Source organism: Stigmatopora argus, chromosome 3, assembly GCF_051989625.1.
Source record: "Stigmatopora argus isolate UIUO_Sarg chromosome 3, RoL_Sarg_1.0, whole genome shotgun sequence".
Classification (NCBI taxonomy): Eukaryota; Metazoa; Chordata; class Actinopteri; order Syngnathiformes; family Syngnathidae; genus Stigmatopora; species Stigmatopora argus.
In genome coordinates this window covers 21,789,050-21,816,127 of record NC_135389.1, presented here as the reverse complement: position 1 = coordinate 21,816,127, position 27,078 = coordinate 21,789,050, and the positions used below count along the sequence as shown (strand labels likewise).

The window sequence follows — 27,078 nt, the reverse complement described above, 5'->3', positions numbered from 1 at the left end:
CTTGTGTGGGTTTTCTCCGGGTACTAGGCTAGGCTAATTGAACACTCTAAATTGCCTCTTGGTATGAATGTGAGCGTGAATGGCTGTCCGTCTCCATGTGCGCTGTGATTTGCTGCCCACCAATTCAAGGCGTCTCCCTGCCTCGTGACTGAATTCAGCTGGGATAGGTGCCGGCACCCCCCTAGTGAGGATAAAGCGATTCAGAAAATGAATGACAATAATTTAGATAGATAGCGCAAAAGGTCCGCCACCGCATTTGGTTCGATGTGCCTAAAAATAAGACAATTTAGCTTCATCCTTAACTCAAATCTTCTCTTAAATGCTCTCAAATATTTATAATTCTTTGTGTTTGAATGTCATGGTAGACTAAATTGCCCAATAGCATTTTCAGCCCTATAAATACCGGGCAGCATGTTGACAGAGATAATACCATATATAAAAGACTCAATTCTGAGTCATTACGACCCGAAATGACGGTAATTTCCAATTCAGCAGGCAATTCCAGCGCCAAGCATAATCCTTCACTGTCGTAATGACTAATAATAAACCCTTTTGGATATTATTAGTCAAAGCGCAGGTTGCTGCCGTTGTTAATTGACGTCATAAAAGTCAATTGGCAGTCCGAGAAGCGGGCTTGAAGGCTTTTCTTTTTTATGAGAGTACTGGTAGAGTTCTAGAAGTCTCAGGAAGTTGTTTTCAGGAGGGTTCAATCCCCAGCGGGTCAAAGTTAGGACGGAATGGGTAATGACGAAGGCGATGGCAGGTGGAGCAACGCTTCCCGAAATCATCGTCATAACCGCTGGAATCCGATGGATCGGTTCGTTAACAGGTCGTATAAATAGGAGGCCGTTACGCCAATTGGATCGGTCTTAGTTGGTGTGGTCGGGGGATAGCGGGGGTCCTTGCGTCAATCCGTTGAGGCCGCACGGCGTCGGAAATGTTGTGGATGTGGAAAAACTCAATTGTAGTCCAAGTCTGTTGAGGTTTGGGTTTTATTGGTAGGTAAAACTTGGTTTCGGAAAGGTAAAAAGGGCAAAAAAAATAGGCTGGCAGTCGTGTAATCACAAAAATAAATATTTTGTTCAGGTTAAGGAAAAAAAACTCAAAAGTAGTCGTTAAAGATAATTAATTCAAGATTGTACAGGTTTTTAGCAGCAGGAAAAAAACGATTTTCCGAAAGTTGCGGCAATTTCGCCTTTGACTGCTTCGAACGAAACCGAGAAATCTTGGAAAACCAATCAAAACCAAGTATTAGCAATGAGACCGTATATTAAAAAAAATCAAGATGGTTAAAAAAGTTTGGTGTAAATGTTAGTATTAGGTTAAGAAGTTAGAATCCATTATTTTTTAAATGTGAGAGAAATTATTAGCATAGTAAATCAAGTGTAAGCATGTAAAATAATATTTTGAAATAACACACCAATGATTTAAAAATTACTCAATAATTCCCTTATTTCTCCTCACAAGGATCACAGATGTTGACGATAAATGCACCTGAATATTAGGCTGAGTACACAATAAGCTGATTGGCCACCAGTTGCAGTGGAAAAAAAAAAAAAAAAACATCATTCACCAAGCGTTTCAATTTTTTTGAAGTACAAAATGATTCTCCAAAATATCAAAACGATTTAATTTGACATTTTCGTTCTCAACCAATCAAACGATTCCTTATTTCTCATTTAATTCTAATTAAACACGTTTTTGTGGGTGCATTTTCTAAAGAATTCCAGAACAAAATAAGAAAAAATTGTTTACATGTGATAAATGTTTGATCACCAGAGCATTTATATTCTAAAAAATGAAGTGTTTTGCCTTCTCTGTAGTGTGTGTGTGTGTGTATGTTTTTGCAACCACTTTAACTGGTCGCTACAGGGGATAAAAACAAAGATAATAAAGCTGCTCTGTTGTTCTTCCCTTGCATCTTTATCCACGTGCCGTAAGAAATTCTTCATTTTTTTTTCCATTGTCACCAGGCTGTTGTTTCGGGCTATTTTGAATCCGGGGTCAGCCGGTTGACAATCGGGAACATTTCCAAGAGATACGTATACGCAGCGAGCCCGGCTGGGGTGTTAAAGTGAATCCCGGCAAACAATGGCAGCTTGTGTTTGGAGATACTCGGCGGTCTGCGTGCTTACTCCGTGACAATAGTCTGCAGGGGGGTTGAAATAAAAATTCAAGCCAGGGACAGCTGATGGTGTAAATATAGCGTTAGCTCAGCGTTCTAGCCAAATGGATCACCAGTCCAATTAAAGGGCCGATATATTCTGTTTGAAGAATCCACTTTTCTCATGAACTTTTATAAGTGATCTCTAGTGACTTTGTTGTCACATTGGCTGCCGACTGTCCCAGTCCAAATGGCTTGGGCGTCAACCAATGAGTTAAGATGGCTTTGGAAGATGTCTGTTTCATTTTTTTGACATTGTGTAGTAGTACATCATGAATTGAGTGAATTGTTTTTTATTCATTCATTTTCTGAACTGCATATCCTCACAAGGGGGGGTGCACATTAACGTCAATGCCATTTCATGTGGGCCGGACCACTTAAGATCTAATATTTAGATTATTCTTTATCTAAATTGGATTAAAAGAACTGGATCAAAAGCCCTAAATAGTCGTTTTTTATAGATCTAAAACAATGTTAATTTGAGCTTTTTTTCTCTTAGTAATGGAAATGTCTTTTAATCATGTTTTTTATAAGTAGAAAACGGAAAATATTTGTATATTTATTTTTAGATTTTACAAAATGCTTTTTGAACTAAAAACACAAAAGCAAAAAAATGTATTAAACAATTTGCAATGATTGATTTTATAAAGGGGAAAATCAGGAAATGTAATGTTCATCTATAATTATTTGAATTTGATCCTAAAACAGAAAGTCGGCACTCATGATTTACTTTCTCGGGCCACACAAAATGAGGCGGAGGGTCAGATTTGGCCCCCGGGCCACCACTTTGACACCTGTGATTTAGACTGTTCAACTAGCTATCTTAGCATGCATGTTCTTGGGATGTGGGAGCAAACTGGAGTACCCAGAGAAAACCCACGTGCAAACTCCACACAGGAGGACCAACCTGGCATCGAACCCAGGACCCCAAAACTGCGAGGCTGATGCGCTAACCACTCAAAAATGTAATCCTTGACTAGTTTTATAGTTGGCAATAAATCAACTGTAGAAGCCAGATTGCACGATCCACAATTCGTATTGATGACAACGGCTACAAAACTGCGTTTGCTCATTTTAACAAGTGAACATTGAAGGTTGTCTTTTATTACCAAAAGCCAAATCCAGATATGTCGTGCATATTTCCTGCGTATTTCATCCGAGAAGATGGAAGAAGGGGAACCACCGCACACAATGCGAAAGCTTCCGTAATTACAGTTTCACCCTGTTTGACGGGATTGTATTGTCAGAAATGCCTGATCTACGCCCACCCTTCTCTGGCTTGCCTTGCATTTTAAATGCTGATTTGAATGGAAAATCAGGCACTGCGGGCAAAACCATTGCATGGCAGCTCGTTTGACACCAGAAATACAAAAAAGATGCGTCTTTGCTTCTACTGGGGTAGATTGCCTGCAACAGCTGGATATCACGCCGCAATTTTTTAGTCCAGGTGTGGTTCCAAAGATTGATTTTCAAGTCCAAAGATAGGAAAATACATCATGCAAATGGAAGTAATCTCTCCAGGGTCATGAAGCACGTCAACATGAATTTATCCAATCAAAATTGTCCATATGCGTGAATGGATTGTCAGGTTAATCGAAGTAAATCAAAATTTTCCATATGCGTGAATGGATGGTTGTTTGTTGATAGGAAAAAAAACTATAGTTTCCCTAGTCTGATCACATGATCAGAAATCATGGTTTAGCGCACGTGTGTCAAAGTGGCGGCCCGGGGGCCAAATCTGGCCCGCCGCATCATTTTGTGCAGCCCGGGAAAGTAAATCATGAGTGCCGACTTTCTGTTTTAGGATCAAATTAAAATGAAGAGTATAGATGTATATTACATTTCCTGATTTTTCCCCCTTTTAAATCAATAATTGAAATTTTTTAATCCATTTTTTCTGTGTTTTTAGTTCAAAAATCATTTTGTAAAATCTAAAAATATATATAAAAAGCTCAAATAAACATTGTTTTAGATCTATAAAAAAACGGAATATTCAGGGATTTTAATCCAGTTCTTTTAATCCATTTATATGAAAAATATATCTAAATATTATATCTAAAATGATCCGGCCCACGTGAAATCAAGTTGACGTTAAAGCGGCCCGCGAACCAACCCGAGTCTGACACCCCTGGTTTAGCGCATAATTTTTGATCAACAGTGTTTTTAAAAAAATGATCCGATATTTTAATTTTACAAAATCACACTGCACCAAACGAAACATGCGCTGAGAGATCTTTTCTTATCTAACAGTCATTACTTCGTTTTATACAAAACATCACAATAGAATGAGTTCTGAAAAATGACGCTAGGCCTTAAGCACCCCAAAAAACAAAACAAAAACAGAAAAAACAAGGTGACGAGGACGCCAAATGGTAGAAACACAATGAGCAGATGCGACTTTTATTAGCATGCGTAAAGCTAACAAACCATTAGCGGCGTGAAAACGAAACAGGCCACCCGTGCAGTTAGGTGCGTGTGGCGCACAATAACCCAGCCCATTTATACGGCCTCGTTGGCGTTATGGCAACCGCAATTTGTTATCCCCCCCTCCTCTCCGGCACCCCCCCTTTTTACTACACTGCTAATTAATTGATGTTACTCTCACTTCTCGTATCTGGCATGACGTAAATGTCTCCCAGGCAACATCAATCCACCAGACTAAAACAATCCGCCGCCTCTGGTCTTTATTTAGAATGTTTGATGTGGAAAATGTATTCAGCCGACTGATTGGGCCTTGTAAATCTCCCCGTTTCTGCTTGTACGCTCATCGTGGAGCTAATCGCGAAAGAAAAGTTAGCCCGTGCGTTCACTCACGTGAGTTTCGTTGTGTATCGTAGCCTATGGCAGGGTTAGGGAGGCTATGGCTCGGGAGCCTCATGTGGCTCTTTGGAATGGCTAACCTGTCAGCTAAAATATGGAAAGTGTTGTTGAGAGTGCTGAGACACTACGTCTAGAGCCGCTTTAATCTTTTTTTTTTTAAATTAGACCTTTCTGCATGCATACTCGTTGATTAGCAATGGTGTAACAATGTTGTGAAAAAAATTCAGAGACTTTTTGTACTTTAAAAGTGGTGAAATGGTCCAAAATTAGGGTTAGTTGGGGTGTTGGTTGGTTTGTTTGCTTTTTGCCTCTTGTGTTCCCTTCCTCTCGTATTTTGTAATCAACCGTTGTCAGTCTATTTAATCCTGTGTGTTTGTTAGTCATTGTTGGATATTCGGCCTTGTTTCCATGCCAATTTCCTCGTACGCCATGTCTTTCCGCGTCAGGTTTGATTTTGTGATTTGATTTACCCTTATTATTCCTGCCTTAAGTAATTAAAGTTTTGTTGGACCACCCTTATCCAAGTCCTTAACTGCATTTGGGTCCTGCCCTACGTTCCGCGCTCCCGGAACAAAAATATGTACACATTTTCATGTATTTTGACTTTAGTACGCCCCTCCCCCAAGAAAATACTTACGAAAATATCAATTGTTTATGGCTCTCTCAGTCAAAAAATAGCTATTGACATTACTCAAGAATCTTCTAATTGAGTTTTTCAGCCAGTTTATAACCACTTTATTGCCAAACTAATAAAACTCATATTGGGTATTTAAAACAGCCCGCTAGCTTTTCCACTGTGTGTTTAGCCTAGACGCATATTTTAGCCGAGCCTTAAGCAATTCCACTTCCCTGAACAGAATAAGCGATATCTAAAATTGATGCCGGCTATCCATAGTTGCTTAGTCACTGAGTGTTTTCCATTCTCCAGCACGCGCTCAGATCCTGAGGGTCATTCCAATCATGAGATCGCGCCTGTCAATGTCTCTTTGGTGAGCTGATAGCCTAACGTAGCGGTGCCAAGACATTTAAGTGACGTTGTTAATGACCTCCCGGTGAACGAGACTCACTTTGTTGGAACGGCGGTTCGAGAGAGCCTCAATTAGTCACATTGCACTTCCTTTCAGTGGAATTAGCGTTTGGATGCCAGCCTGAGCCGCACAAGCTTTCCCAGTTACAAAATACTTTACACACAAAAAGCACTTAACAGGAATTGTACTTAACAGAGCAAGATGAACAACGGACAAAAAACAAAAACAAAACAACTAACTAACAAAAAAAAATCTGTCCCAACTGATGAACTACGGAAAAAAAACAAAAACTAAAAAACTAACTAACTAACAAAAAAAAAATCTGTCCCAACTGATGAACTACGGACAAAAAAACTAAAAAACTAACTAACTAACAAAAAAAATCTGTCCAAACTAAAAAAAAAACGGAAATATGATTGGCTAACTAACATAAATTTTGAGACATTTCATCATTCACTTGAAAGGCAAAGTGTCTCAAAACCTTTGTCCAAAAGTGGATTTTGTAATCAACCCTTGTCAGTCTATTTAAACCCCCGTGTGTTTGAAATGTCACTTTGTATACAATTCTATCTTGCGCATTTTCAAAATCTCCGTCCTGTTTCTTGCCCCCAAAAAATATTGGCAAAAATCCAGTTAATCGTAGAAAATCGGCAAAAATATTCCCCGCAATTTGAGCACGTTTTACCCACATAAAAAAGTCTCCCTCCCTTTTATTTCCCCACAAGCGGCCCTCGACGGAACAACTCGAAACATCTGTGATTGAGGGCACTCATCGCTTCGGTGCGCTCTACGATGAAAACCATTACGAGCGACTCGCTCACAAAACACCGTCCCTCGGCACCCCGCGCGCACGCCCCACACGGTACGAAACGTTCAAGGTTCAGCTTCTCTCCATCTGCGGCTCGTTCGCGGAGGGCCACGTGGAACCACGGCAGCACGTACACGCCGTTGCGTGTCTCGGCACGCGTTCCGCGAATAGCACGCCGTCAAACGTGACGCTCGGCGACTATACATAGACCGCAAAACGATTCTCCGTCTAAACAAACCAGGTGGATATTAACAAGCTCCCACCGCGAAAAGTCGTGAAATACGAAGCGACCGATTTGCGCCGTCGGCGTCCAAGCTCTTAAAAGCAGGCGAAAGGCAAGGCGGCGGGGGGACCTCAATCTGCCACGGCTTTGATTAAGGAAAGATTTGGAGAGGACAAAAAGCCGTACATTCTCGTACGTGTTGAAATATTAAGGTTGGCGGCGGCGTCTGACGGGAGAATACTTTGCCTTGTGCAAATTATTATTAATTCATCGGAGACAGCCTTTTACTTTTGTCACTGTGGGCTTTTGATGGATTATTTATCAAATAGGCAGATGAAGAGGGCGGCGCATTTGGGGAAAGAAATGCAATGTTTTCTTGGTAATTTTGGACGGTGAGATTTGGAGGAACGTGATTGGTTGTAAGGGGGGAAATATTAAGAGAATCATGTGGCCAAATCCCTAAAAATTTATTTATTTACTTGTTTATTAATTTATGTATATATTTATTTACTTGTTCATTAATTAATTTATATATTTATTTACTTGTTTATTAATTTATTTATATATTTATTTACTTGTTCATTAATTTATTTATATATGTATTTACTTGTTCATTAATTTATATATATATTTATTTACTTGTTTATTAATTTATTAACTTATTTATTACCTATCTATTTATGTCTAAAATGTCTTTTGCTGTGTCTGTATTCTCACCCTACTACTGCTACTGTGACAATGAAATTTCCCAAATACGGGATAAAGTTATCCAATCCAATCCAATTAAAAAAAAAAATAATAATAATAATAATAATAATAATAATAATAATACAAGAGTTGCATTTCTGGCTTTTGTAGAAGTAAAACATGCCAAAAATGAGAAGTTAAAATGATTACTTTTTTTACAATTCATTTATTTAACGAGTGTAATGAGATTAAATGATGACAAAAAAAAGATACAATGGTTTTGCATGAAATGTCAATTTTCAGGTGCTAAATAAATATCTCGTGAAAAAAAAGAGTTAAAAAACATTTCTAAAATGCCATTGTAACAATTCTCCCAGGAACATCTTGTCTAATCTAGCATGATTTTTAAATGGAAGATGTGCATGAGGATTATTTATTTGTGTGTGTGTGTGTCTGTGTGTGTGTGTGAGCCATCAACACTTTTTTTTCATGATAGGCAATAATACGTGTGAGCCGGGAACAGGTCGAACTTTAATTTCCTTCAACATTGATCAATTAATAAGGTACATTTTTCATGTGTTTTCCAAGTCAATTTCATTTCGCCGTTAAATGCGGGTTGCAATGCGCTCCTGTTGCTACTGTAAATCATTCTTTTAACTCCTGAAATTGATTTTTTGGTGTTCAAGTACAGTGAAAAAGTCAAAAACACACAAAAAATGGAAGCAACAACTTCCGAACTCTTCATATTTTTCCTCCCGCCGACGTGAACATTATCCCGTCATGACTTTGTCAAGCCGCCAAGACACTTAAACAGGAAGAAAAAAATAGAACGTCCCTTTTGACCTTCTAAATATATTTCCTCAGAGAAGCCTTTTAACTTCCTGTCAGATTCTTAACATCCCCCCACAACGAAGAAGCCCCCCCCTTCCATTTCATGGTACGCTCCAAAACAAACTTCTACGTTGCGTTCTCCGCTTTGCCTCCAAAACGGTGACGAGACGTCGAAGTAAATAAAAGTGTTATCTCTTTCATACGTTCTCTCAATAATTCATAGCGCGAGTTTACAATAACTCCAGTCAACGCGGGTGCGAGGAGAAGCGTGATTTTCCTTCGCCGTTTCTGTGCATGTATTGAAGGATCACGTTAGGTGGAACAGTCAATCATCTGAAAATATCAAAAATATTTTTTTTCACTAAAACTGTCATATCGTCATTCATTTTCTGCACTGCTTATCCTCACGTGGGTCGCGGGGGATGCTGGAGCCTATCCCAGCGGACGGAATTGGTGGCCGGCCAATCACAAGGAGACAAAGGACAACCAATCATAGCTAGGGTTAGGCAATTTAGAGTGTTCAACCAGCTAGCCTAGCATGCATGTTTTGGGGATGTGGGGGGAAACCGGAGTACCCAGAGAAAACCCACGCAAGCCCAGGGAGAACATGCAAACTCCACACAGTGAGGACCCACCCGGGATCGAACCCATGACCCCATAACTATGAGGCCGACGCGCTCACAACAAGGAGACAAAGAACAACCAATCATAGCTATGGTTACGCAATTTAGAGTGTTTAACCAGCTAGCCTAGCATGCATGTTTTTGGGATGTGGGAGGAAACTGGAGTACCCAGAGAAAACCCACAGAAAATTAGGGGATGAACATGCAAAATTCCACACAGGAGGTCCGATGTGGGATCAAACCCAGGACCCCAGAACTGTGAGGCCGACACGCTAACCACTCATCTATTGTATTAAACACATTTTTTGGAGGGTGGTTCGGTGGAGTTAGTGGTTAGCGCGTCGGCCTCACAGCTCTGGGGTCCAAATCCAGGTCATGCATGTTCTTCCCGGGCCTGCGTGGGTTTCCTCTGGGTACTCCGCTTTCTTCTGACATTCTAAAAACATGCATGCTAGGCTGATTTAGCGCTCTAAATTGCCCTTAGGTATGGATGTGAGTGTCCATGGTTGTCTGTCTCCTCGTGGCCTGTGATTGGCTGGCCACCGATTCAGGCCTGCTTCTGGCCTGGAGTCAGCTGGGATAGGCTCCAGCACCCCTCGCGACTCTAATGGGGTTGAAGTGGTTCAGAAAATGAGATGAGATGAGACATTTTGTGGAACCAATGAGTTGTTTACTGCCGCACAGCACGCCCTATTTTCTGGAGAAGACACAAACCAAATCTCCTCATCTTGTTTTTGTCTTGTCTTTTTTCCCATCAGGGTTCCTGACATCCTGCTGTAGTGTCATCCTCACCATCATCATCATCATCATCATCTTCAACAACCATGTGACCACATCCCGCAGCCCACTTTGGCCACATGACCGCGAGACGATGACTATCACCAGTCGGCAGTCCTTGAATGTCCTGACGGTCATTTTCCTCTTGCTGTCCACTGCAGGTCAAAACTTTCTTTTTAAAAAAAATATTCCCAAAATGATGCACACAAATGTCTTCACAATAGGATAACGCATGACCACTTGCCAAAAAGTAGTATATACTCCTCTCATATTAGCGAACAAGCTCCGCCATTCGCACCGACTAACGGGAAAAAAACACACAAAAAAATGCAACATCTCAAGGGTTAAAAACAAATGATTTCACCAAGTTGAGAAAACCTAACGGAATTTTATAGTGCGGTAAAAGAAAATGAAGCAGGTAAATTACAAGACAGTCCGTCGGCGTCCCGTGGGGGAACCAATCGGACGCTACTTTTAACCGCCCTCATCATCTCCGTACTTTACGGTCCACTTTTGCACTTTTGCCTGCTCAGCCCTTTTTTATGTCCCAGAATTTATGAGCCGCAGAGCCGCTAATGAGTCCTGTTACACCGTCCCCAACATGTGTAGTGAGCGTAAAGGTCGAGCGAAACGCTTTACAGCGCCGCACGTGTCTCCCCTTTTTGCCTCTGACCGTCCAATCGTGTTTCTTTGGCGGCGTCGGCGTCCTGAGGTGAATGCGATTGTTCTGCGGCAAGATGAAAATCCACCTGAAAGAGACGGCGGCCTCCATTTAAATGCTGATCTCGCGAGCCACGTCTAAGTGGACCTTCATCTTATTCTTTAGCAGCTTTTTTTGAACCCGACGGATAAAAGCAAACAGGCGTTTTTCAATGAAATTGAACTTTAAAAGATCGCTCCTTTTTTTCTCCAATATATAAAGCATCATTTCAAACGATTTAAATGACAAGTCCAGATTGGCAGTCTTTCATAGCTGTCAACCTCGTCCAATAACTCACCTTATTAATGTTTGCAATTCCCCTTATTAAGCGGAAAAAAACACAAATGCAAAGCGGCAAATATTTACTCACATAGGGTGCATTTAAAAGTCTAAAATTTTCTCCAAAGTGGATGGGGTGCCCAATCAGTTGGTGCACTAAATTCAAGATTGATGTCGCTGTATGATGCTGACTGCTTGACTGTGTGGGTAGTGGGTACTTGCTTGCTGACGCGCTATATTTATATAGTGAAAAGGCGGAAATGACTAACTCAAAGATTTACAATATTAGCAGTCGACGATGACGTTTTCGTCCGCTACCAGTGACCGAGACAACCCGGATTAGAGCCCAAATGGCTAAAACGAGATCGCTTTTACAAAAAAAGTACTTAAAAAAAATCCCGAACAAAAGTTGTTATACGGCATACACAATTTGAAATGATCAAAAAACGTATAAAATACGAGTAAAATGTATAAGTTGACCGATGTGGTGTTTTGTTCTTGCCGTTGTAGCACTCTCAGCTCACTACCGTGTGTGCGAGCCTTACTCCGACCACAAGGGGCGCTACCACTTTGGCTTCCACTGCCCGCGGCTGTCGGACAACAAGACGTACATGTTCTGCTGCCACCACAACAACACGGCCTTTAAGTACTGCTGCAATGACACCGAGTTCCAGATGCTCATGCAGATCAACCTCACCACCAATGCCGATGGATATTCACACAAGTGAGTATTACAAAAGTACCTTTGATGACCTTAGTAAACAAAGCAAAACTTGGAGAACTTCCTGTATTGTTTGTATACTATACCTTTACAGTTTTTAATAGTGTTTCGCTTTGTTTAAAATTAAATCAATATATTTCGAGTTTGACACCCTTGGCCTAACCCTACCTATGATTGGTTGTCCTTTGGCTCCTTGTGCCCTGCGATTGGCTGGCCACCTATTCAAGTTGCCTGAAGTCAGCTGGGATAGGCTCCAGCACCCCCCACAACCCTTTTGAGGATAAACCGTTCAGAAAATGAATGAGATTTACTGAAGCAAATGGTGTACATAATGCTTTCTTTAGGTGTTTTGAAAAAAAACATAAACCGTAGTGGAAACAATTTCATTTTAGTGTCCTTTACTGTTTTTTCAATAAAAACTGTATTGTTGAGAACAGAGCTTCAGAGGAATAAACAGCATCCAATCCAAGATGGCACATGGGATACTACAGCCAATTGATTTTCCTGTCAAAGGTCCCCCGCAATGTTTTTCCTCCACTCGTTTCATATTCAGCACACATTCCGTATATGAGTGCGTCTGCGGAGGTTATGTTGTTTTCTGTCTTTTCTCGGAGCCAACAGGATTCCCCTCAAACGCAAGACCTGAATTTAAACTAGGACAAGACCTGAAAAGGTGGAACACAGCGTAGCGAGATAGATCTATTTAACATGGCGAGAATAAAAGCAATTTATTTGATCACAATGGCCTCAGTACGTGCCATTTTTTTCTCGAATATGACAGCACTCCAGAGAACACCCTTGTTGTTTTACAGTCTGGAATGCATTTCCTGCTTTTCAATTGCATCATTTTTAAAGGAAGCTTCTAATTATTTTTGCGTTATTGTTGTTTTTTAAAAGAAGGCTTGCCAACATTCCAATTCAGTTTAATTCAGCGGCGGTCCATGCATTTTCTAGCGAGGCCTTCAGCGAATCAATTCAACCCTCCAAAAATATTTTATGGCTATAAAACCTCTACTGCAGCTACAGCTGCGACACAAAAATCCTTTTTAACTGTACACAATATCCATCCTCCTTCCTTTCTTCCTTCTTTTCTATCGCCATCGAAGCTAATGCTGAAAGTCGAGCCTGTCCTGTCGTATTTCTGGCATAGTCCGTTTTGAAAATGGCTTTAAATCAACACAACAATATATTTGCTTGTGCAGCTCGCTCCAGATTCAGTTTGGTAGCTCTGGCTAATCACTAGCCAATCATAGTTGGTGAAAGCGATGACATATCCCTACGCCTGCGACAAGGCATTGTGGTGTTGCCAACTCGAAATCTGATTGGTTAAAGCAACAGTCTTATCGACGCTTGTTTAATGCAGCAGAGCCTGCAGAACTGATTGTGAAGGCCTTGGGGCAGATTTCTGACCCTGGCAACAAATAATGGCTGAAATGTGATTGGTTAAATGCTTCAATATGAAAACACACATCTGGAAGCAGTGCAACCAGGGGGAAAAGCAATGAAAGGAAGCTAACAGACAATTTGGAATTATCTAATAAGTATTGATGGACCAAATATAATATATCATTCAGATATTTCTTAGGCCAGCAGAGAAGGCCCTGTCAGCCCACCACTGGTTTAATTATTGATGCGTGTACCTTATTTAAAGTGGCCGTGTCAAGTGTTGATTAACAGATGGTAACTTATGATGGCTTATAATATACATGGAGTAGATGCAACTGATATGAAAGTACCAGAATTTTAGTGAGGAAAAGACAGTGTGTCCCTGCAGACATTCTCAGTGGGAGGATTAGGTGACAAAAACACAGAAAACACAGCTTGCATGGCCACTAATGCCCTCCCAGCATGCCACAGTGCCCGGCAGCATCACATTCCTTGACATTTTTCTTCTACTCCTGCAAATATGATCTTGAATTCTAGAAAAAATGTAATAATAAAAATAATCGGGACTTGTCGCTTGTTGTAGAGGTGGACATTTCACGATAAAGAATAGAACGGTTCTCGACATTCTCCTTTATTTCTGCTTGAATATTCGCTTCTTTTGGAAGGTCACGAATCACAATCGATCTGTTCAGTCGATGTGTTTGTGTTTTTATTTGCTCGCCCTCGCTTTGATTTAAATAAAATGCTGCGTGGACAAAATGGGAATAAAAGTGTCCTTTCAAGCTTTAAGCATAGTCCTTGCTATAAAAAAAAATAGAGTAAAGTCTTTCTAATTCCATAACATTTGCTTCTTGAATGCGGGGATTGTTTTCCCAAGGCGAATGAAATGTATTTGTTGGGCTATTTTAATATAAAATGTTTATATAGAAACCTCATGTGTGGGTTTATTCTTTTTTTTTATAATTGCACAATGAATCAATGAAATAATCAGTCATAATTGACTCCAAAAATATTTGTTAGCTTAGCTGCATCCGTGATTTCCATGTAATCAGATCACTCGTGTGCACATAAAAAGCCAAATCACCTTTGTTGACATCGCCAGCGAGCAAGCAAGTCCAAGTCCTGCTTTCCAGAAGCCAATGTCAATCAGTGCTAATCGTTTGTCATTGACACGGGTGCAGAGGGGGTCACATGTGGGTGTTTCCCAGTCAGTCTCTGGCCGTCAGTCTAAGATTTAGCCCGGATCCTCAACCGGAATGGCCGAAACAGCTCACTCACGAACGCGTTTACGAAAAGTAGAGGGGTAAAATATTGGCTGTGTAGTTTCATTTCTCATTTAACGGGCGGGCGGGCACTCCAGAAAGCCGACTATTTGTATACAGGCCATTAAAATGTCACTTTTCCACGACACGCCCCATTAAACACAATGTTGGTTACGTATCCATCCATCTTTGTGCAGTAATTACACGGCGCTGGTGGGAGTGTGGATCTACGGTTTTTTCGTCATGGTGCTGCTGGCCCTGGACTTCCTCTACTACTCGGCCATCAATTACGAGCTGTGTCGGGTCTACCTGGAGAAGTGGGGTCTGGGTGGGCGCTGGCTGAAGAAGGCCCGCAGTCAGTGGCAGCGGTCCTTGGCGGAAGAGAGCCAAGCCCAGGCTCAGGCTCAGGCTCAGGCTCCGCCCACCGTGCCCGGCCTCTACCAGCCCAGGCTCAGCCTCCGGGGGGAGAGCCACACCCCCACGTTGCTGCCCTACAACACATCCAGCGCGTGGTGAGTCCATCCTGTAGTTTATTGGTTAAAGTTCTGGGTTCGAGAAAGATTCCCATTCAAGATTCCACACGCTTATACGGCTAATAGTACTCAGTTTGAGTGATAGAGTTTAGGAATAAAACAAGTTTATTTATTTTTGAAACACCTTAAACCACAGGTGTCAAAGTGGCGGCCCGTGGGCCAAATATGGCCCACTGCATCATTTTGTGCGGCCCGAGTAAGTAAATCATGAGTGCCATTTTTCTGTTTTAGGATCAAATTCAAATGATTATAGATGTACATTACATTTCCTTGCAATTTTTTAATTATTTTTTTTCTTTTGTGTTTTTATTTCAAAAAACATTTTGTAAAATCTAAAAATAAATATGCAAATATTTTTCCACTTTAAAAAATATTTTGTTTCCATTTGAAATAAAAAACATGATTAAAAGACATTTTCCAATACTAAGAAAAAAAAGCTCAAATAAACATTGCTTTAGATCTATAAAAACATATGATTGATCCAGTTCTTTGAATCCAATTTTAGAAAATAAAAAAATCTAGATATTAGATCAAAATGGTCCGGCCCACATGAAATGGAGTTGACGTTATGCAGCCCGCCGAGTTTGACACCCTTGCCTTAAACCATAGTGAAATGATTATACTTAAATATAATATGCCTCCATTTTTTTCGCTACAGTATATTGTGATGAAACATTGCTGTTCTGCTCTGTGTTTATCTTTGACCTAAAAATAGCTTAAGAAAAGACTTATTCACTGAGCCAGCCTTTCCGGAAGCTGTCGTCATTAAGCCTCTGTAGACCAAGTGACTGTTTTTGGTCATTTAAAAAAAAATTGACCTTATAAAGATCTGCCGTCCAAATATCACAATTTAGGTCATTGGGGTCACAATGTTAACATTGCTATATTATAAGTATGGCCTCCGTAGCCCATGACGTGACGTGCACATTTGAATTGAATGCTTTTATTTTCATTATATAAGTATAATGAGATTGAAAGCTTCAAAGTGCACGAATAACAACAACCAACAAACAGACAAATAAATAATCAATAAATAAGTCATAAATAATAAATAAGTAGTCAACCTAGTAAGTAGTCACAACATAACTAAGTAGGGAAGTGCAGAAATAACAATCATAATAATAATGTTGAGGATGTTGATGATGAGGATTATGAGGATGTTGATGATGATGATCATAATGATGATGATGTTGATGATGAGGATGATAATGAGGAGGAGGAGGCTGTTGTTGATGATGATGATGAGGAGGATAATGATGAGGATTATGAGGATGTTGATGATGATGATCATAATGATGATGATCATAATGATGATGATCATAATGATGATGATAATGATGATGAGGATGTTGATGATAATCATGATGATGATGTTGATGATGATGATGATGATGATGATGATGAGGATGTTGATGATGATGATGATGAGGATGTTGATGAGGATGAGGAGGATAATGATGATGATGATGATGAGGATGTTGATGATGAGGAAGAGGAGGAGGAGGAGGAGGAGGATAATGATGATGATGAGGATGTTGATGATGATGATCATAATGATGATGAAGTTGATGATGAGGACGTTGATGATGATCAGGATGTTGATGAGGATGAGGATGATGATGAGGATCATGATGATGAGGATGATAAATACTCAAAAAAGAAGCAATAACTTAATAAATAGTCAACATAATAAATGAGTAGTGGTCAACATGAATAAGTGGTCACATAAATAAGTAGGTTCAAAAGTGACTAAAGTGGTTAGCAGCCTTTACAGTTTCATAATTGATCATTATTAATCATTATTTTATTGTATGAATAAATGTAGTTATAAATGAATCAAAGGTCTATGAAAAATGATCAAATTAAAACAAAATAAAAACTGAAACAGCCTCACACAGACAAATTGAACTGGACATGGTGTCCTGTCAATTACTTTAAGGAACACTAACGTGTTAATGGATAACATCGTCACGGTTTTCTCTCTCACGTGAAGTTCAGCTTTTTTTTCTTCTTTATTTTGACCTGTTCATGCCCCGCTGAGCTTTGTTAGCACATAAAAGATGATTTACAAGGTGTACTCGTAGCCTACAGAGTGATTTTGTATCCTTTTGGGAGTCTTCCCTTGGGAAGTCATGCAATCATTCCAAGCTCGCTCGATTTCTCGTTGAATTTCCCTCACGTCCGTCTTGGCGCCGCCATCATCTCACGTGGCCGCTTTTGACAAATGGCTTCCGCCGCCATAGATGGCGGATGCTTCGGGGGTACGTCCCGGGGCCCCCGCGCCTGCCGGAAACGTCCTTAACTAAGAACCAAGGCGTCTACGGCGGCTCCTCATTAGACGTCAGCTCAGCTCGGGGCGATCGCTCTCATCAATCGTCTTGAAAGGCGAGGATGACCCGGGCGAGGTGGCGCTAAGACTATAAAAGACGCTGGCGACAAATGCTCATTGGAAAATGCATTCAATGGGAAACGTCCGCTCAAGTTCCGAAAAGCTCGTCATACGATCTCAGTCTCGGAACGGATTACGATCGTATGTCGAGGTACCACTGTAGATTTATCCTGCTCTTTAGGACTGTGTGTGTCACTGTTATAGTTTCTAAATGTAGAACGTCTAAGAAAAAAAATGATCTAAAATGTCTTTGTGTATCTTTTTGGCTTGCGGCTGGGATGGCCACGCCCCCTTGGAAATGCCCAATTTTGGCACCTCACCGATTGAAGCATTTTCAGGATCGTTCAGATTTGGTGGATGCTAATTGGATGCTTTACATTTTAATGATGGCTTGAGAAATTAGACTTGTAATTGATATTTATCTCTGGTTTGCCCTCCTCAAATGTCCTTGCGTGTTTTACCCCGTTTTGCGTTCCTGGGTTATAAATAATAATCGCCATAATGAGATGATGATGTCATCGTTGGCGACACTTGGCGAGACCTCGTCAAAGCACATCAACACTGGCCATGTGGCGCTAGTTAATTAACGGCGTGATTCAGACTGTGTAAAGTTGTTTTAGAAATTAATCTCGTTGTATCGCAAGGAATTGGATATTTATTCTTTGTTGTTTTTTATTAGATGCGCTCACACGTTTATTTTTCTTTTGTTTTTATTTTTGTTATCTCCAGGGTGCTGAATTGGAATATCTTTCATGTCTTTGTTTACTGAAATCTCAACTACGGGCAACGGTTTTATTTTTGTCTCATTTCTCTGGCAAAGCTAAGTTTATCATATTTATTTTAAGGAAACAAAACAGCAAATTGGAATTGAGCAAAGTGGAGATTGTGAAACAAATTGTTCTAAACTAATTTCTCGCTGTATTGCCTCCTCACATTAGAAACCGCGAGTAATAGTTATTCCCAAAATCTTTTGCGAGAGTTCTTAAACGTTTTGAAGATATCTGACAGCAAACAATCTTAGTATTCAAGTAATGTGAATCTGCAAACGCAATTTGCCATAGAATGGCTGCTTCATTTTGGATTTTCTTCATCGTGACCGTCACTGTGGCATTTAGACTGAATGATGATCAGATTAGTCAACACATCCACTTGTTAACTTTGCGCAGTGGCAATTTTGTAGCCTATGAGGGTTAACCGAGGCGCAATCATTGCTAGTTGAAAACTTTACCCAATACCCTGCCTTGACAACTTGAAATATAGCTGACTATGGCAATTTTTGAAGGTTTCCATGGAGACCAATGCTAATGTCAAAGTATTCATATGTCCCTTTCTCAACCTAATTAAATTTAGTAACTTTGGCTATCTCAATGGCCAAACTATTTACCAAAGACAAAGCATCTTAGGTGATTTTCCCGAGATGCTTTCTCAAACATTTTAATAATTATCAGTTACCATGCAATCTGAGCATTCAAGTAATGTGAAAAATCTGAAAATGCAATAAACCCACAGATAGACCACCTCATTTTTCTATTTTCTTCATTATGACCGTCACCGTGGAAGGTATACTCAATGATGATCACGTTAGTCAACTTGATAGTCGTTAGCTTTGCGCAGTGGCAGTATTGTAGCCTATGAGGTTTATCCGAGGCGCGATTATTGCTAGTTGAAAACTTTACCCAATACCCTGCCTTGACAACTTGAAATACAGTTGACTATGGCAATTTTTGAAGGTCTCAACAGAGACCAATGCTAATGTCAAATTAATTAAATGTCCCTCTCTCAACCTAATTAAATTTAGTTACTTTGGCTATCTCAATGGCCAAACTATTTACCAAAGATAAAACATTTTGGGTGTTTTCCAGAGATGCTTTCTCAAACATTTTAAAAATTATCAGATTCCATACAATCCGAGTATTCAAGTAATGTGAAAAATCTGAAAATGCAATAGACCACCTGATTTTTCTATTTTCTTCATTATGACCGTCACCGTGGAAGGTCTACTCAATGATGATCACGTTAGTCAACTTGATAGTCGTTAGCTTTGCGCAGTGGCAGTATCGTAGCCTATGAGGTTTATCCGAGGCGCGATTATTGCTAGTTGAAAACTTTACCCAATACCCCGCTATGACGACTTGAAATATAGTCGGCTACGGCAATTTTTTGAAGGTCTCTACAGAGACCAATACAAATGTCAAATAATAAAATGTCTCTCTCTCAACCTAATGAAATTTATTTACTTAGACTAGCTCAATGGCCAAACTATTTACCAAAGACAAAGCATCTATGGTGATTTTCCCGAGATGCTTCTCAAACATTTTAAAAATTACCAGTTACCATGCAATTTGAGTATTCAAGTAATGTGAAAAATCTGAAAATGCAATAAACCACAGATAGACCACCAGATTTTTCTATTTTCTTCATTGTGACCGTCACCGTGGAAGGTATACTCAATGATGATCACATTAGTCAACGCGTTTCCTCGCCAGCTTTGCGCAGTGGCAGTATTGTAGCCTATGAGGTTTATCCGAGGCGCGCTTATTGCTAGTTGAAAACTTTACCCAATACCCTGCCTTGACAACTTGAAATACAGTTGACTATGGCAATTTTTGGAAGGTCTCCACAGAGACCAATACAATTGTCCAAATAATCAAATGTCCCTCCTTCAACCTAATTAAATTTTATTTACTTAGGCTAGCTCAATCTTCTATTGACCATAGACAAAACATCTATGATGATATTCTCAAGATGCTTTATCAGACATTATAGACAATTTTAAGATCCCATGCAATCCGAGTATTCAAGTAATGTGAAAATGCCATAAACCACAGATAGACCACCAGATTTTTCTATTTTCTTCATTATGACCGTCACCGTGGGAGGTATACTCAATGATGATCACATTAGTCAACGCATTACCTCGTCAGCTTTGCGCAGCGGCAGTATCGTAGCCTATGAGGTTTATCCGAGGTGCGATTATTGCTAGTTGAAAACTTTACCCAATATCCTGCCTTGACAACTTGAAATACAGTTGGCCATGGCAATTTTTGAAGGTCTCTACAGAGACCAATACAAATGTCCAAATAATCAAATGTCCCTCTCTCAACATAGTTAAATTTAGTTACCTGGGCTAACTCACTGGCCAAACTATTTACCAAACATAAAGCATCTATGGTGATTTTCCCGAGACACTCCTCAACCATTTTAAAAATTACCAGTTACTATGCAATCCGAGTATTCAAGTAATGTGAAAAATCTGAAAATGCAATAAACCACAGATAGACCACCAGATTTTTCTATTTTCTTCATTGTGACCGTCACCGTGGAAGGTATACTCAATGATGATCACATTAGTCAACGCGTTTCCTCGCCAGCTTTGCGCAGTGGCAGTATTGTAGCCTATGAGGTTTATCCGAGGCGTGATTATTGCTAGTTGAAAACTTTACCCAATACCCTGCCTTGACAACTTGAAATACAGTTGACAATGGCAATTTTTGAAGGTCTCCACAGAGACCAATAACAATGTCCAAATAATTAAATGTCCCTCTTTCAGCCTAATTAAATTTCGTTACTTAGGCTAGCTAAATCTTCTATTGACCATAGACAAATCATCTATGGTGATATTCCTGAGATGCTTCCTCAGACAGTTTAGAAAATTTTAAGATCCCATGCAGTCCGAGTATTCAAGTAATGTGAAAAATCTGAAAATGCAATAAACCACAGATAGACCACTTGATTGTTCTATTTTCACCATGGAAGGTATACTCAATGATGATCAGATTAGTCAGCGCATTTACTACTTAGCTTTGCGCAGTTGCAGTATTGTAGCCTATGAGGTTTATCCGAGGCGCGATTATTGCAAGTTGAAAACTTTACCCAATATCCTGCCTTGATGACTTGAATTACAGTTGGCTATGGCAATTTTTGAAGGTCTCTACAAAGACCAATACAAATGTCCAAATAATCAAATGTCCCTCTCTCAACCTAGTTAAATTTAGTTACCTGGGCTAACTCACTGGCCAAACTATTTACCAAAGATAAAGCATCTATGGTGATTTTCCCGAGACACTCCTCAACCATTTTAAAAATTACCAGTTACCATGCAATTTGAGTATTCAAGTAATGTGAAAAATCTGAAAATGCAATAAACCACAGATAGACTACCTGATTTTCTATTTTCTTCATTATGACCGTCACCGTGGAAGGTATACTCAATAATGATCAGATTAGTCAACGCATTTCCTTGTCAGCTTTGCGCAGTGGCAGTATTGTAGCCTATGAGGTTTATCCGAGGTGCGATTATTGCTAGTTGAAAACTTTACCCAATATCCTGCCTTGACAACTTGAAATACAGTTGGCCATGGCAATTTTTGAAGGTCTCTACAGAGACCAATACAAATGTCTAAATAATCAAATGTCTAAATAATCAAATGTCCCTCTCTCAACCTAGTTAAATTTAGTTACCTGGACTAACTCACTGGCCAAACTATTTACCAAACATAAAGCATCTATGGTGATTTTCCCGAGACACTCCTCAACCATTTTAAAAATTACCAGTTACTATGCAATCCGAGTATTCAAGTAATGTGAAAAATCTGAAAATGCAATAAACCACAGATAGACCACCAGATTTTTCTATTTTCTTCATTGTGACCGGCACCGTGGAAGGTATACTCAATGATGATCACATTAGTCAACGCGTTTCCGCGCCAGCTTTGCGCAGTGGCAGTATCGTTGCCTATGAGGTTTATCCGAGGCGCGATTATTGCTAGTTGAAAACTTTACCCAATACCCTGCCTTGACAACTTGAAATACAGTTGACTATGGCAATTTTTGGAAGGTCTCTACAGAGACCAATACAAATGTCCAAATAATCAAATGTCCCTCTCTCAACCTAGTTAAATTTAGTTACCTGGGCTAACTCACTGGCCAAACTATTTACCAAACATAAAGCATCTATGGTGATTTTCCCGAGACACTCCTCAACCATTTTAAAAATTACCAGTTACCATGCAATTCGAGTATTCAAGTAATGTGAAAAATCTGAAAATGCAATAAACCACAGATAGACTACCTGATTTTTCTATTTTCTTCATTATGACCGTCACCGTGGAAGGTATACTCAATGATGATCAGGTTAGTCAACGCGCTCTAGAGTCAGCTTTGCGCAGTGGCAGTATCGTAGCCTATGAGGTTTAACCAAGGTGTGATTATTGCTAGTTGAAAACTTTACCCAATACCCTGCCTTGATGACTTGAAATACAGTTGACTATGGCAATTTTTTGATGGTCTCTACAGAGACCAATACAAATGTCCAAATAATCAAATGTCCCTCTCTCAACCTAGTTAAATTTAGTTACCTGGGCTAACTCACTGGCCAAACTATTTACCAAACATAAAGCATCTATGGTGATTTTCCCAAGACGCTTCTCAAACATTTTAAAAGTTACCATGCAATTCAAGTATTCAAGTAATGTGAAAAATCTGAAAATGCAATAAACCACAGATAGACCACCTGATTTTTCTATTTTCTTCATTGTGACCGTCACCGTGGAAGGTATACTCAATGATGATCACATTAGTCAACGCGTTTCTTCGCCAGCTTTGCGCAGTGGCAGTATTGTAGCCTATGAGGTTTATCCGAGGCGCGATTATTGCTGGTTGAAAACTTTACCCAATACCCCGCCTTGACGACTTGAAATATAGTCGGCTATGGCAATTTTTGACGGTCTCTACGGAGACCAATAAAAATGTCCAAATCATTAAATGTCACTCTTTCAACCTAATTAAATTTAGTTACTTAGGCTAGCTCAATCTTCTATTGACCATAGACAAATCATCTATGGTGATATTCCTGAGATGCTTTCTCAGACATTTTAGAAAATTTTAAGATCCCATGCAGTCCGAGTATTCAAGTAATGTGAAAAATCTGAAAATGCAATAAACCACAGATAGACCACTTGATTTTTCGATTTTCTTCATTATGACCGTCACCGTGGAAGGTATACTCAATGATGATCAGATTAGTCAACTCAATCAGTCATGAGCTGCGCCATTTAAGTTTGCCAGGAGTCCAAGATCCCAGTAGGTTGGACTGTCATAGAGTGAGTATTATTTTTTATTCTAGATCTGATATATGATCAAATAACAAACTCCTTAAATGAGGACTTAAACCAATGGTGTTTATATGTTTTGAACTTAATTTGTCTGATCTGACAAAAAAAATTCTATTCTCTGACTGTCGTCTCCATTTTAATATGAAGTAAAGCACTTTGATTTATTGCGTGTTAAATTGTGTGATACAAAATTTGCCTTACCCTTAAGACTTTTTACTAAACAGTGTATTCTCTCAATTCATCTGGTTGTTGCAGCTGGGTATCGTGTCTTCGTAATATTACATATGACCTTAAATTTGATGAACCATGCCAATTGTTTGGAAAGACAGTACATAGATGGGAGACGTTTTTATAGTCTCAGTAGGGAACTCTTTGTTTGCCACAAATTCTTTGAGTTAAATTATAAACAAGTACATTGTATCCAACAGAACTGTGATATGGACAAGTGAAAGAATGTAGAATTTTCCAAGTGTTGTGTTCAAGTAAAGACCGTCATTGTGGAATGTAGCCACAAGAGTGACTCAGTGGTCAGGAGTTTCTGGAGGTAGTCTTGCGCAGTGGCAATGTCATAGCCAATGAAGTTTAACTGAGGCGTGATTATTGCTATTTGAAAACTTTACCCAATACCCTGCCCTGATGATTTGAAATACAGTTGTCTATGGCAATTTTTGACAGTCTCTATGGAGACTAACCTTGATGTCAAAATAATCAACCATCGTTGTCTTAATTCCATTAAGTCAGTTAAGGTAGCTCTAAGGCTAAACTATTCATCAAAGATAATGTAGCTATAGTTATTTTCCTGAGATGCTTTGCGGGCGTTTTCACCTCTTTTGAAAATTATCAGATTGGAGACTATTTCTCTTGTTAAATCAAAATATCCCAATACTGTCATTCAGCCTATAGTATCTCCCTTTATTTACAATTTTTATGTAAAGATAACCACAAAACAATAGTTATTCCCAGAATAATATGAAAACACAATAAATCCTAGATTGACCACTTTGTTTTTGATTTTCTTCATCGTGACTGTGGATGGTTTCATCAGTAGTGATCAGATTAGTCAACTCACATTCTGGTTAGCTTTGCGCAGTGGCAGTATCGTAGCCTATGAGGACTATCCGAGGCGTGATTATTGCTAGTTGAAAACTTTACCCAATACCCCACTTTGTTGACTTGAAATATAGTCAACTATGGCAATTTTTGACAGTCTCTATGGAGACTAGTTTTTCTGTGAAGTCATTCTTTACCATGCTATGTCCCCTGAAAGCAATCTAAGGAGATACAGAAAAAAATCCTAATGTTATTGTTTGTCCTATTTTACTCTCGTGTGTGCAGAAAAATCGTGTCTGGGAGAAGAGTAGCGCCAAGTTCTCCATCCATGGCCACGAGCGAGGAGACGCCCCCTACTGACACTCTGAATCCACACTTGATAGGCGGCCATCTTGGGTCAGGACGCCCTCTACCCCTACGTTCCCTTCCGACGAGCACAAGGCAGCCGCGGTCTGACAAGATGTCGAGCGGTCGGACCCGGTAGAACCGTCCCGACAGGTGAGCGACGCTCCCGTGGTTGGACGGATGGACGAAGCGGTCACATGCGGTGGGTTTTTTAAATAGGAAATGTGTATTAGGCTGCCGTGTCGGTTTGTGTTGCGTAGCAGTTAGACACGGCTCTCTATTTTATTTATGTGATAGTCACACAACGACGCAGCGTGGTGAAACTTTGTTCCGTTAGGTGGATGCTGAGCATCTCACGTGAACTCCCAACGCAGTTTGTCGGCGCTTTGTTGAACGCCAACGTGTTTTGAACCCGTGCTTTAGATCGTGACATGTCCGATGGGGAATCGTGACGCTTTTCCTGCTGTAGCTCCACAAATAATCAGCGTTTTTTTTACGTGTTAGCAGTGTTTGTTATTGTTTTCCGGCAGGGGTGGGAATCCTACAACTCATTTAAAAACTAATAAAACCTCAAAAGAACCCTTGATTATTAAAAAATGGCCTGTAATGATAAAAGTGATCATAAAGTCCGTCCCCACGTTTTGATGTAAAAGTCAAATCATTAAGGGATCAGGGACCCCAAAAATTGTCGGCAACAAGCCGTGTGGGTCTAGTTGCCGTGGTAACCGCCATCAACACGAGCTCGTTTAGCAATACGATTCCTACCGTCCAATCAAGGAGTTTAAGATAGCCCCATTCGTCGGATTTCCATTCTCTATTTGAATTGTCAGCAATAATGTACAGTGACATGAAGGATGACGAGGCGTGGCGGCGCACGGGTTTTCGGTGAACACGCAATATGCGTAGTCATTGCTCCTGTTCTTTAAAGGACAATTTAGATTTTGTTCAAAAGCGACCGTATTCCTGACGGTACACGGTCGATTGGTCACCGGTCTTTTGGTCGCCCGGAAGGTTATTGATAATTACCATTTAAATCGTTGCTCAAATTCCTTAAATACAAACTGCAAATGACTATTTAGTCATACTTAATGCCCTAGTAATGATTAGGCTAAAGAAAAGCTCAACATTTCCCGGACTTTTATTGTTTTTTGTTGGAGAACTTGTTAAGACCCTGACGGACGTCGCTTCTTAAAGGGACAATGCATGTACATACAAACTCTTCTCAGTGAAACTGCTCATGGCCATTGTTGGCTTTGTTTATTGATGCGTAGACCGTGCTGTTTTACCTTGTTTTGGTCGTCGGTCTTTTGGTCGCCGGTCTTTTGGTCGCCCGTTGTTGCAGTCCGGGTGACCAAAAGACCGCGACCAAAAGACCGGCGACCAAAAGACGGCGACCAAAAGACCAGCGACCAATCGACCGCACACGATTCCTGACATAGTATTTCAAATTTGGATCGTTTTAGAATAACAATGTTTTGTTCGTGTTCGTGTGAGTCATTGCAGTTGGTTTTAGCGCACCAGCTAGCTAGCTAGCAAGGCAGAACGGCAACAAGAATTTTGCAAAAGTCAAAGAAAAAAGCCTTGACTGGAGCACAACAATAATAATAATTATAGCAATCCGTACTGTAGTAAAGTAGGTCAAATTGTGTCGCCATGGCAACAACCGGGATGCTGTCGCCCCGATCGCACTTAAGTCACGTTTCCCACTTAAACCACGACACGCTATCGCTTTAAGCGGCTGTCGCGGCCTTTCCCGGTGTTACCTGCAATAATTTTAGCGATTGCGCCGGCGTCCATTCCCACGGGACAGGCCCGAGCTTAATTGGCCGCCTGGCGCCTCCCGTTTTCGGGGCCACGCGAGCGCGCGAAGAAAATAATTGGCCGGCCAATCATCCGCGCTTTTAATTCACGCTCCTCTGACCGCGCAGCTGGCGCGCCCGTTCCCGCCTACGCCGCCACGATTGGGAGAACTTTTATTCGGCGAGGATTTAATGAGTTGCCGGGGAAGATTTAGGAATTCAGCGAAAGGATTTAGTCCTCCCGGGGATTGGACCCGCGGCAGAGAGCCGATAAAGCATTGGGTTGTTTTTTCACGCCACACAAAGTCACCGCGCCCGGAGGGGAGGGCGGACCTTTGCGTTTTCTCTGCGGGTTGTCATGGTAACCCTTGCCTTACAGTCCAAATACCCACTTGTACACAAAAGGCTCGTCGTGGTCGGATACCTCACTTTTCCAGGTGCGGCGCGCCGGCGGTAATAAGTGTGCGTCGTCGTTTCCGACTAGCTAGAATGTCGTGTGGCGTCCTCACTTGATTGCACTTGTTGACTTTGTATTGTCAA

At 40.4% G+C, this 27,078-nt stretch overlaps 1 protein-coding gene and 13 non-coding genes across 17 annotated transcripts in view; all 14 read left to right on the top strand.

The window, feature by feature from the left end:
• The window catches only part of shisal1b (shisa like 1b), a 41,998-nt gene extending 27,173 nt beyond the window's left edge, over positions 1-14,825 (top strand). For all 4 annotated transcript variants that reach the window (XM_077597422.1, XM_077597421.1, XM_077597419.1 and 1 more), the window contains 3 exons: positions 9,943-10,122; positions 11,451-11,664; positions 14,507-14,825. In XM_077597422.1, the coding sequence (XP_077453548.1) occupies positions 10,056-10,122; positions 11,451-11,664; positions 14,507-14,825 (600 nt within the window). In that variant the 5' untranslated portion in view covers positions 9,943-10,055. The remainder of the gene's footprint in view (positions 1-9,942; positions 10,123-11,450; positions 11,665-14,506) is intronic.
• A 3,560-nt stretch (positions 14,826-18,385) lies between these two features.
• On the top strand, positions 18,386-18,526 carry LOC144072016 (U4 spliceosomal RNA). The gene has a single exon (XR_013299803.1). It is a non-coding gene; the product is annotated as a U4 spliceosomal RNA (small nuclear RNA).
• Positions 18,527-18,833: 307 nt separating this feature from the next.
• Positions 18,834-18,974, top strand: LOC144072007 (U4 spliceosomal RNA). The gene has a single exon (XR_013299794.1). It is a non-coding gene; the product is annotated as a U4 spliceosomal RNA (small nuclear RNA).
• Positions 18,975-19,268: 294 nt separating this feature from the next.
• On the top strand, positions 19,269-19,410 carry LOC144072013 (U4 spliceosomal RNA). The gene has a single exon (XR_013299800.1). It is a non-coding gene; the product is annotated as a U4 spliceosomal RNA (small nuclear RNA).
• A 305-nt stretch (positions 19,411-19,715) lies between these two features.
• LOC144072015 (U4 spliceosomal RNA) lies at positions 19,716-19,858 on the top strand. Its single transcript, XR_013299802.1, has one exon. It is a non-coding gene; the product is annotated as a U4 spliceosomal RNA (small nuclear RNA).
• Positions 19,859-20,153: 295 nt separating this feature from the next.
• LOC144072010 (U4 spliceosomal RNA) lies at positions 20,154-20,294 on the top strand. The gene has a single exon (XR_013299797.1). It is a non-coding gene; the product is annotated as a U4 spliceosomal RNA (small nuclear RNA).
• A 306-nt stretch (positions 20,295-20,600) lies between these two features.
• LOC144072008 (U4 spliceosomal RNA) lies at positions 20,601-20,741 on the top strand. The gene has a single exon (XR_013299795.1). It is a non-coding gene; the product is annotated as a U4 spliceosomal RNA (small nuclear RNA).
• A 289-nt stretch (positions 20,742-21,030) lies between these two features.
• On the top strand, positions 21,031-21,171 carry LOC144072018 (U4 spliceosomal RNA). Its single transcript, XR_013299804.1, has one exon. It is a non-coding gene; the product is annotated as a U4 spliceosomal RNA (small nuclear RNA).
• Positions 21,172-21,476: 305 nt separating this feature from the next.
• LOC144072012 (U4 spliceosomal RNA) lies at positions 21,477-21,617 on the top strand. Its single transcript, XR_013299799.1, has one exon. It is a non-coding gene; the product is annotated as a U4 spliceosomal RNA (small nuclear RNA).
• Positions 21,618-21,939: 322 nt separating this feature from the next.
• LOC144072011 (U4 spliceosomal RNA) lies at positions 21,940-22,082 on the top strand. The gene has a single exon (XR_013299798.1). It is a non-coding gene; the product is annotated as a U4 spliceosomal RNA (small nuclear RNA).
• Positions 22,083-22,387: 305 nt separating this feature from the next.
• Positions 22,388-22,529, top strand: LOC144072019 (U4 spliceosomal RNA). The gene has a single exon (XR_013299805.1). It is a non-coding gene; the product is annotated as a U4 spliceosomal RNA (small nuclear RNA).
• Positions 22,530-22,828: 299 nt separating this feature from the next.
• LOC144072000 (U4 spliceosomal RNA) lies at positions 22,829-22,969 on the top strand. Its single transcript, XR_013299788.1, has one exon. It is a non-coding gene; the product is annotated as a U4 spliceosomal RNA (small nuclear RNA).
• A 921-nt stretch (positions 22,970-23,890) lies between these two features.
• Positions 23,891-24,031, top strand: LOC144072014 (U4 spliceosomal RNA). Its single transcript, XR_013299801.1, has one exon. It is a non-coding gene; the product is annotated as a U4 spliceosomal RNA (small nuclear RNA).
• A 391-nt stretch (positions 24,032-24,422) lies between these two features.
• On the top strand, positions 24,423-24,563 carry LOC144072003 (U4 spliceosomal RNA). The gene has a single exon (XR_013299791.1). It is a non-coding gene; the product is annotated as a U4 spliceosomal RNA (small nuclear RNA).
• The last annotated feature ends 2,515 nt before the right edge of the window (positions 24,564-27,078 follow it).